We start from the raw sequence: 11,946 nt of genomic DNA on the forward strand, positions 1-11,946 counted from the left end.
AAAACCATACAATATTTATCCCTCCGCAACCTTACTTGGCCAGAAGTCAAAAAGAAGTTACTTTCATCAAAGAAGAATGCCCTGAATTAGAAGGAAAATATTATTGTAAAGAAACTTTAAAATTACAGGATAATTGTACTGTTGAACTTTTAAATGGACATTCCGGTAAAAATTGTGTAATTAGTGAAATTAATCTTCAAGAAACAATATTGGAACAAGTAACAAATGATGAACTTTTAGTGATCCCAAATTTTGAAACTGATGTAATTTCTAAATGTGTATCAGACCGCTATTTTAAATTAATGTATCCATCACTTATAAAAATTCCAAAAAATTGTAATATTCAAGTAGGAAGTGAAATTTTCTCAACTAATGTACAAATTAAAAAAGGGAAATCAATAATATTACCAAAATTAAACTTTAAATTTTTGAATAATCAAATTTATAAATCCCCTAATTTAACTAATATAGATTTTAATAAATTGTATGAAATTAATAACATCGCTAAGAATATAAAACCAATTCATGAAATTTATAATCCACAAAGTCATGTATCGATAGGACTATTTACTGTAATAATAATAATTTGTATAATTTTCATAATATTTTGGATAATTCGAAAATATAAATATAAGTTTGTAAGAAAACATAAAATAGAAGAAATGAAGAAAGAAGACATCGAATTAGAAGAGGAAAGACAACAAGGGATGAAAAATACCTCCGTCATTTTTCATTCTTAGGGATGGAGGAGTTACATGCGAAGAATTTCTGAAGGACATTTTTAAAACAATACCATTGTATCTAATATCATAAACATGTATCAGCATTTATTCTATTTTTGTATGAAATAACGTAAACATGTATCAGCACTATTTTACTATAAATAAGATGTTTGTAAACAATTCGATGATATTTAATGTTTATAATTAGTTCGATCTTGAGATTAATTGTATTCATATAAATATTCAAAAATAAAGTTTTTTAAAAATATATTTCGAAACCCGAAATATATAATTCGAACACTGCCAATAAGTCATGATATTCATAATTTATGTCATGATATCATGATATAAATTTGAGGAATATAAAATAATTTATCATATTTTCATAATCCCCGGTAATTTTATAAAATCACCGATTTATCATTTTTACCGCAACATATATATTATCAATAAAGTAACTTCTTTATATGAAAAAATTCTTTGGAGATATTTCACAAAACTTTTCGAAAATTATGAATCTAAAGGAAGATATAGTCAACGTTAAGGAGCACGGTAAAATTAAGTTATGAAATAAATATAGAATGTTCGAAGCTGCGTGTTTTTCTTAAACTAAAAAGAAACGACTATCAACTGAAGAAATACAAAGCATTTATCCACAAGAAATAATTTCATCAAAGAAGCTCCAACTGATTTATACTTCATAACAAAGGTAACAAATATATATTACATAAAAACTATATAAATTTGAGCTGCCCAAAGAATTTTTAAGGTTGCATTGATCATCATTACATAATGAGTGCTTATCAAAGAAATAAAATGCACTCCATGAAATGGGAAGACATTCAATACCTTGAATCAACACTCCTAATCGCTATACCCAACACTAAAACAAAAAATATTATTAAATTTGCAGTGTCTCGTAATTTCTACAAAATATAAAAGGAGTATTTGGAAGTTTGGATTCATATATGGGAAAACAAATACTTAAAGTTAGTCTTAAGTGACACGGGAACTAGAGGAGCACATCGATAGCAGAAAGATGATTCTATGAGTAACAAAACGAATGCGGCATCACTATTAAATATAACTGCACTAATAATGATATTATTAATTTTATCGGAAAGTAAATTTAATTATTTGTACCTATGTTATGTTTATATAATATCCGTTTTGTTTTTGCTGGTTTTGTTATAATGACAATGTTTAATCAATGATTAGAATAGGCTGAGTAAAAATAAAAGCATTACAATCTGCTTAATTATTTTTTCAAAGTGAGACTTTTTCTTAGTATAATCGTGGATAAGTATAGTCTTCTACTTGCGTAAAATGGCTATTATTTCTTCATAGATAACCTAACAGTAACTATGAATCAATATGGTTGCTTGGCAACCTTCAATAGCATTGCAGTACTAACTTTGGTATGATATTAAATTAACAAAGTGTAAGAATATCATCATGAGTATAGGGTAAGCAAATATAACGATATAAAACTATCACACAATATATTAATGTCAATTATTTAACTTACATAGAACAACGAAACTCTTAAATTTACCCTTGTGCTTCCATCTATATATACTTGTTGAACTTAAGAAATGTTTTATTTTGTTAGATGGCTCTTTGTAATACATAGATTATATATTTCAAAATACAATAAAACTATGAGTCTTTTTAGTAAAATTATATCATATATGTTCATATTATCTATATCAATGCAAGTTTACAAGCGAGGCTTCTATAACTTTAAAGCTTATTACCAGTTTTGGAATACTTTCATAAAATTGATGCCACCCTTCGAAAATAAAACCAATTTTTTTACATCAAGATGATCATGTGAAGTGAATTGTTGGGTCATACGTCTTCCTCTCTTAAAATATCCAACTGAAAGACATTGCTTGTCACCACGTGATTCATGACAAAGCGATGCCCCTCCTTAGTTCAATTATTATACAAGCCCGTCGAGGACTTTTATCACCAATTAGGCGTTATAACTACTCAAGAATTTGTTGATCACTTGAACTCACTTAAGCCGAACTCTAAATCCTATCTCTCATCTGTACCACTATTTATTCTTGGAAAACAGCGATCAAACTGCAACCAGAGCTTATTACTTAAGAATGGTGGTCAAAACACAGCTCTTAGTCCTATAGCTTCGTGGCATCTCCAAATATATAAAGTGGCTTTCATAAAACAAATCATCTGAACAATAGAATTGCGATTCTTATATTCATTTTCCTTAGGGATCTCAAAATTTCAAGATGGTTAGAAGCTTTTTATGAACAAAATAACGATTTGATAACTCTACCAGGAAATGCAGTTTTGTCGGACATAAATGGAGATGGGAATTACAATTTAATTTTAAATGATATAAAATTAGATAAAAATAGAAGTAGAATGAGAATATATAAAGGAACATCTTCATCTGATTTTCCATTACCGGACGTTCCCAATTCGATTATTTCCTTTTATACTGATGAACTAGAACCCAGATTACCAGGTAAATTAAGAAATGTTTGTATTTATTAAATAATTTTGTAAAGGTATTTAGCATTAACCAGAGCGTGAAAGTCTGTCTTATCTTATCCATTGGTCCGGTAAGTTTTGTCTACATATGGGTTGCAAGCAGTACATGAGTCTCCTTAAATTCCGTGACTGGATCTATGGATTATGCTGATTAGGGTAGTTTTTTGAGTGATATCTGATATAATATGACAATTGGGGAAAATAAACAAATTATAAATAAAAAATTATTAGTATCACAATGCTATTCGGCATGATATGCATAGAGTTTATTCCCTTTCTTCTTTTAGTTAGTTCATTAGAAGCTCAGCGAGCAATTGGCATCCGTTTGCTGCCTTTTGAAAATCTAGGATTTGTTTGGCTATTGTATAAATGAGTGGAAGGAAATGAGCCAAGATTCACGACTCGCGACTGGACACAATGTTGATAGTAGATCTTACACCAGCATTCGAACGATGCTGTACTTACCCTATATTGCATTATACGACTTTTTTTATTTCCCTAAACGATTAAACCCTGATTAAACGATTACTAAGAATGCTTTATATCGTGAAATTAATGTTGAAATCATTGTTGAGTTGAATTAGAGTAAAGGCCGGAACACACCTATCATGCATCCTTCCGATCCGACTACGATCATACAGTTGGACGAGTGTCTGAGAGGGTAGTAGATAGTAGAATTTGAGCAGCGTAGTTCACAACTTTCCGACACGTGTTCATGACACTCTCACATGACTCCGATCGTACAGTCTATTCGTTTAACGGCTCTAGGATGGGTAAAAAACCGGAAGAACTTGATGAACTGAAGAAGTAAGGAAAGTAAACTAGTATTTTACCTCAAAAAACTGCCAAACGCTGACAAGAAGTGATCGCTTGTCTAAAATATGAACCTTGCTTAGACAAAGTTTCTTGGAGTTCCAACAGGTTAAACGCCGGTGCCGTCGCAGTTATCTTTACATAAATAATTTGTTTTTTATTTTTAAATTAATCATTGTTATTGTTTCTATTTTAGCCATTGCAGTGGCTTGTGGTTGCAGTTTATATATTTATAAAAATAACAAACCTTTTTATAAATTTCAATTACCAAAGTGTCAAGGGTTACCCGAAGAAATCGATGCTTGGAAAAAAGTGTTCGATGTTAAAGCTGATATATCAGACCAAATAGTCGATGAATTAGTTAAAGATCTCTCTGCTTTGCCTTTTCAATCACTAGCTAACAGGTAAGTTGTGTGAATTAGTATTAAAATTTCCCATGTAGGAGCCCCCAGACTTGAGCGACGGGGCTTAGCTTGGGCAACGCTGGGAAACCCGGCCTTGGCAATTCAATAATGGCCCAAGCCTCGTTGAAGGTTGAAGTCTTGGTAACTTAGCCCCGGCTATTCTTTAGTCAGCCAAGCCTGGTTTGGTAGAACTCTGAACAACTATATAAAGTTTTGTTCTAATATCTTATCCATAATAGATATCTTAGACATAGACATTAAAAGTAATAATTTTTTATGAATAATATCCTTTTATGCATAAATATTTAACTAATATTTATATGTACATTAATTAGTAGAGTACATTAATAAAAATTTATCATAAAACTATTATTTTATTAACAATATATTAAAAATCTATTTTTACAAGCCACCAGCCCCAGGGTTGCAGACTACTCTTAGGTTTATCTAAGCAACCAGGCTTGCAAACCAAGCGAGAAACATTGTTATCATCCCAGAGTCCCACCAATTTGGGCCAATAATGGCTTCCAAGCTAGGGCCAGAATTATAAATACTAATCATAATAGACATCAAACTTTATAGTATTACATACTGTTCATCTACATTTTACCACCATTTTTTAATGTTACATTGTACGTTAGTTTCCATGACAATATATTTTAACTTTACTCAATAGCAGATTTTTCAGTTAATTATTAGAAAGTAATAATTCCTATATGACCAAATCCCCTCACATTTCTGTATCTATATATTCAAAATTGTACCTAGATTTATGTCAAACAATTTTCCTAACCTAACCACAAATGATAGAACAAACAAAAAATAGTTTTCGAATAAAAATTGATGCTTCCATTCTGCTATTTTATACTGGAAAACTCATTTTGTCAGAGGCTCTTATAAATAATATTTCACAAAAATAAGTTAATTCAATCAATATTACTATTAAAGAAAGACGAACTTGCATAATTCCTAGTTAAACTTTAACCCGCAGCCATTTGACTGCGAAGCGACGACCTAACCACACAACCGTTATGCATTTATATTATAAATCGTTGAGCAAAAATTACATATATGAAATGATAGTTATTTAATATCATTTAACAGTCAATAAAAATTAAATCGCGCTAATGCTATTAATATAATTTATAATCGTTTTCATATTTTTTATAAATATTACTTTTATTAGTAATACCATCTTTTAGTGAAATTATAAATTATTTCATTAAGTGAATCAATTCTCACGAGAAAGTGTGCGAAATTTAATATTAGTACCTAAGTTGATTAAAAAACAACAAACAGACACATTAACTAACAATGGAAGTTGAATAAAGTGTAGTAAAAAATGGTTTGAGAGAATTTCATGGTTATGGAGATTAAAGATGAAGAGAACTCTCTCTTAAATGGCTTAACTCTCAAAAGCGAAAAATAGTATAGTTCAAAGACTTTCCACAATAGCGCTCGCTGACAATTCGGAGACGTTCTGCAAAGGGAATATAGTTATTAAATTAGTTTAACAAAGTAGAACACTTCTGCTTTCAATTCCATCATTCAAAATTCCAAAACAAGTTAAACGCAACAGTGAATGACAATTTTTGGAAGGATTTTAGTAATTTAAGTATATTTTGACTGAAATTGCTGTATAATTTAAAGCATATAACTTATGAAATTAAATTTGGGCAAGATTTTCTACTTTCCATGAAACTAAATGGCAAGTCTTTCAACGCAACCATTTCAAATTAAACTATCAACTGCCAATCATTTCAAAAATTCTCGGCAATTTTCGTAATAAAATACAACACTACCCTGTATATTAAATAATTAATTAAAATTGTTTAAGTTTTCCATTTAAATTTTGTTCAAGATTCATTTATAAAATAATTTGATATCTTAATTTTAAATTAATACTTCATACGTATAGAACAAGAACTGTCACTATATCATTTATGACAATTTCTAAAATTTGTAAGCGAAGAAAGGCTTTGAAAATGACGCAGCTACGCTCTAAGCAAATTTATTAATCTAAATACAGTAGCGCCATTTTAAAGTTTCACAATGATACGGATACTTACAAACAGAGTTCTTCTTACCTGTACCCTCGATATTTATGATGAATGTATGGTCTGTGATGTGGTAATCTGTGTGAAAAAATATCCGTCGAAATGTGTTAAAAAAGGGTGGCGCCACATTAGCATCAGGGTAAATTTCTTTTAGGTTATATTTACTACAATATTTTTTACAATGTAAGTCAATGAAATTTTTAATAATGAACTGCTTGAGTCAAAAATAGTTTTTTAACTCGGCATATTTCAATTCATCTAAAATTGTTACATTTATATAATATACCGTTTGTGTATACCGACACCATTCGGGAAGGTTTTTGAACTGTATTTTCTAAATTTTCTCCCATATGTGATACTCCCCTGTTTAAGATCTCAAGAAGTTTTAACGACCAGCAAATCTAGAATACCGGATATTGTTAAAAGAATTAACATCAACGATATTTCCAAGGAATATCCTATAACTTGTATGGATACATTGAACCGAAATTCGAATGATAAGGACGATGTTTCATGTCCAGTAATTGCTACAGAAGCTGGAAACATATACATTCTGGATCCTCAGACCTTCAACATTTTGCATCAGGTACGTTTTTATTGCTAGATATTTGAAGTTTTTTTGATACTTAGTTTGCAAAAACAATATAAAGATTAATTTTAACAAAATGACGCCGAAAATGAACTACGAATTTTTGCTTGTCTTAAACTAGAATAATTCTCAGAATTATTCAATAAACAGAAGATATGAAATTTTTAGAAGAAAAAGAGGTATGAAATCATAGAAAAAGAATGCCGGAAAGCTGAATAAAGTTTCTATGGACATCTAATTCGACACTATGTTCAGTAGATGTGGGGTAGATCTAAAAGAATATAATATGTGACTTAGGTATTACTTTTGAACAATCTGTACTTTTTTCACATTTCACATATTTGAAAATTTTAATGTGATAAGGTGACAAGCTCTAGTCCTGAATCTTCTTAACTGTAAGATATCGCCTTCATTTAGACAATATCCTCAGGTGCATTCCACTAAGCAATCATGACAATCACGTTCACGATCATGATCTTTCCCGTTACACTAAGTTCAGAGCATTGTAATCGTTAACCCAAGTCGAATGGATTATGAAGCGTTTTGACCATTGGGTGAATAATAATAAATGACAAAAAGAAAAAATAGTAAAATATTTGAGAATACATCACAAGAATCTTCAAAAGTGATTATAGTATCCCGTTCTGCATCAAATAATGAGATAGGTTGTCGTGGTTGCAATATTTGTTGCTTTGTAAATTCCCTAATTCTTACAACGCTCACTTCGACCAACCTCTTCACGTGGTTCATCGTGAACGTTAATTATGATTTCATTAGTGAGTATTTCAGACGCTGTGATCACTTGGTGTAAAGCACCTACATGTAATTTTAACGGGTGATGTGTACAGGTGATTTTGAAAGGCGTGTAAATTTTCTACTGGATAGCAAAAACTAGTTAAAATATCTAATTTTTGGTAAGTACATTTTAGTAAGATGTATATAAATAATATACAATATTTAAGTGAAAGAAATATTAGCACGTGGAGATAACATTGGTACATGTCCCAAAGTTAGACAGCAAACGCAACTTCTGGTAGCCTGATGTTTGAAGTTCCAGTTTTTTACAACATACAAGAAATTAAATGGAAATCGATATTCCTGTAATGCTGCCAAAGAACACCAAATATCACAAAATATTCTGTGGAAAGCACTTCCGTAGATCTAAAAATCCGAGGGTCTTGTGGACGAAAAAGAACAATCATTTGATTTGATCCAATTGCTTTATCTGCATTTGTTTTTTAAATTACTACTAAAGTTTTAAAAGTATGTTTTAAGAATTAAGTTAAATTGGCAAAGAAGAAAAGTTCCCCGCTTCAAAACAATTATCCAGATTCTAACTCGATTGATTTATTTTCAAGGCATAGGCCAGAACTTAATCTAGGATATTCACATGCTTGCAATACCACAGACGAAAATACTATAAATGAGTACGGTGATAAACTGAAAAAGGAGTTGGAAGGAGTCCCGCCAGCTAATACTTACAATTACAATTAGACCAACAATGATCCAGGCAAATGAAAAATTATTACAAAATATGAAATCAAATATCCAGAGAAGGTCCGCAACTCTTCAAAGGCATACACTTCCCTCGTCCTATGTGGAAGTGTTAAGGGTCAGCTTGCTCTAGTATATATAAATTACAAAGCCCACAAGCTATGATCAATCTAAACAAAAGGTGGCCCTTGGAATGTCCGTTATAACCGTACCAACAATGAATTCGATTTTCAAAGTTATGAGGATTGGTTTAGCAATTTAATGCTTTAATACGAGACAATCTTAGTCCATACCTAAATTTGAAAGTAATCAAACAGTGAGAATAGGTAAATAACATAAGATTTGTTACATCACCCCCAACCACACACATCTCCTTTAGCCCTTGGATGTAACCTATTTTCATAGGGTGAAAATAGGTTACAACTAAGGGCTGGAGGCAAATAATGAATGACTGAAAAAACACGGCCAAACGATGTCGGTTTTGTGGTGTACTATAAAATAAATTTAAATACTTTAATGATAAAATTAAAAACGCGAAGCTGAAAACTGTGAAGAAAGATTAAAGTCATCCTGAAGCGAGGACTGTGTCAACTACTTAGTAGACAAGACTAGGAAGACAAGAGGACAAAAAAAATTAATATGCACATCGGTGAAAAACTGTCTATTATCTCGCCTGCTTGCCTCCTTGGTTATCAATTCTCAGACTCGACTATAACAAACATTTTTTCGTTATTAATACATTAATAACTATTATTGTATGTGTCATATCCATATAACTAATGCAATTTATTGATTTATCAAACCACCATTTAACAATTGGCCACTGATCTTGCCACGTGGTTCTTAAAATTTGAAATTGTAATTCACAAATAGAGAGAAAACTTAGATAGGTAAAAGAAGAAACTTAGAGGACAGAAATAATTACAGAGATAATAATTAGTATTAATTACACAAAAAATACTTGTGTTCTATTTGTGATAACAAATTTCTCATAACTTTCACTGATTTTATGTATTTGTAGGCAAATACAGACAGAACTAAAGTGATTCCTTTCAGTATAAAAGCAACAGGAACGTTCAACGTGGACTTTAGAATCATGATTGCTTGTAGGCAAGGCCATATATGCGTTTTGAGAAGGAATTGGCTAGAAGGTAAAAACATAATTCAAATGAATTCCAACATAGTCGATTTCGTTATTTTGCCCGAAGACAATTTTATTGTGGTTGCTACTACGGATAAAATGATCAATTGTTTCACTAAGCGGGTAGGTTTCATAATATTCAACATATAATTCAATCAAATACTTCCATTTTCAATCTATCTAGGTAAAACTATATTCCCATAGTGCAGTCATAGAATTATATCAGAGAGTGGAAGAGCAGATTTATTTATAGTTATTGTTCAGTTAGAGCTTTGACACCCTCGTGAATTTTAAGGGTTTCTGAATTTATATATTAATCTATTGGTAAATATCATGGTTTATACTCAAGCCCTTTTAATATCAAGCTTGTTCTTTCTTCAGTTCCAGTTACTGTTCTATATTTTTAAAACAAATGAAATATTCTCAAAAATAATAAAAATCCAATTTTTCAGTAAAAATATTTATCATTTCTCTGATAAATTTTGCAAAAAAATACCTTCTGGCTTAAAGCATATTAAAGTGATTGAAGACTTTTTAAATATTTCTAAAGAACACACACTACCTCACAAACTTTGTTTGGAAAATGAATCTTTAATAACAATATGACGTCACGCTCCGTTTATCTATTTCCTCCGGTAGCATCAGACTTCAGAACAACCTCGAAAGTGGTACTGCAGCTAATATAACATAAGAAAAAGTAAAGCCAGAGAGAGAAATCTAAGAACGTGAAAAGAAAGATGGGAAAACGAGACAACGACAGCACAGTGGACAAAACTCCTTTTAGTTAATATCCGTGAATGGGTAGACTGTGAACAACTCACAACTGACTACTTCCTAAACTAAGTTTTGTCAGGATTCTGCGTTCTGCGTTTATGCGAATTGATTTGTAAAAATCGACATAGAATATTGCGTATATTGCCAATTAATAGATACCGTGGAGAACACTATTTTCAATTGCAGCAAGTGCGAGAGACAGAGGAAACGAAGCATGCCAAGAACTGAATCGCCAGATAACACACGATAACCTTAAATACACAATGATTGGGAGCGAAAAAGCTAGGAGGTAGTGCAAACGATGATAAGGAATAGCAAGTCCAAGAAGGAGAAAGACAAACAAGTCGAGAAGATAAAATCACTTACAGGTCCCGAATACGTGAACTATGGAAACCACAATCCATTAAATAAGTCAGCCCGATGCCACTGAAGATATGTACATCAGTACTATATCATCTACGCGGGCGGTTCAAAATGACCACTTGACTTGTCGTGCACTAGTTACGCCTTATATATAATTTCCTCCAATGAATCGGATGAATTATTAATTTTTACATAGTGAAGGTTTTCAATGTTTCAATTTTAGGTAGTATGTAATAATTTTTACTTGTCAAACAGTAATTTTAAAACAAACACAAAGCAAATGTAACCCATTTGTAGGGGCAACGACTCTGGTCAGTTAAACTGTCCCAAACTATTACTTGCTTATGTTTAGTACAAATTGGACACATCAGAGTTAATTTATATGGTGTTGGACTGGATAACGGTTTGATACAACTGTATCAAGGAAGAAACATCGTAGATCAAACCACTGTTTCCGATGCTCCCTCTGTGATCTTATTCGGTCCACTTGGTCAAGAAGAGCACGCTCTTTCAATAATCACTAAAGGTGAGAAAACTAATCTAACTTGACAATTCAATGAAGAGCTTCGCTTTCATTTCATTTATAATCGAGAAATAATAAGTTTTTGTGTACCTATTTATTTGTACGACCTTTATATATGGTGGTAGGTATTCATCCCAATATTAAAAATTCAGTGCTATCAGCCTGAATGTAGTTAAAACTGAAGAAACTACCAAAATTTGAAATATCGCACGAATTTAATATAATTACTACATTACTTTTGGTCCTATTACAGAACAAAATGTTCATACTATATTGAATTTAGAATAATCACATAAAAATATATTCGCAAAGGTAAAGGGTCATTATTTCACTTCCTTAGTCATTTGAATATAACATGGCAACTTAGCTGAATCTCTCAGAGAAATTTTACATTTAATATCTGTTCATTTTACAAAGGATGATCTTGAAAACGTTAAATTGCGAGAACTACATTCACTTATATGGTATCACTTCAACAATAAACACAGAATAATCAAATCGTATGTCACAAAGTGTATTTGGTATTGCATAAATATGCATAAC

General features: G+C 31.2%; 1 protein-coding gene across 1 annotated transcript in view; it reads left to right on the forward strand.

The window, feature by feature from the left end:
• The first annotated feature begins 713 nt into the window (after window positions 1-713).
• Window positions 714-11,946, forward strand: part of LOC130453151 (Bardet-Biedl syndrome 1 protein homolog) — a 36,911-nt gene continuing 25,678 nt past the window's right edge. Inside the window, exons 1-6 of the mRNA XM_056792758.1 lie at window positions 714-2,188; window positions 2,963-3,219; window positions 4,255-4,462; window positions 6,892-7,105; window positions 9,624-9,866; window positions 11,178-11,406. Coding sequence (XP_056648736.1) covers window positions 2,178-2,188; window positions 2,963-3,219; window positions 4,255-4,462; window positions 6,892-7,105; window positions 9,624-9,866; window positions 11,178-11,406 — 1,162 coding nt within the window. The 5' untranslated portion in view covers window positions 714-2,177. The remainder of the gene's footprint in view (window positions 2,189-2,962; window positions 3,220-4,254; window positions 4,463-6,891; window positions 7,106-9,623; window positions 9,867-11,177; window positions 11,407-11,946) is intronic.

The sequence above is a fragment of the Diorhabda sublineata genome, chromosome 2 (assembly GCF_026230105.1).
Source record: "Diorhabda sublineata isolate icDioSubl1.1 chromosome 2, icDioSubl1.1, whole genome shotgun sequence".
Taxonomy (NCBI): Eukaryota; Metazoa; Arthropoda; class Insecta; order Coleoptera; family Chrysomelidae; genus Diorhabda; species Diorhabda sublineata.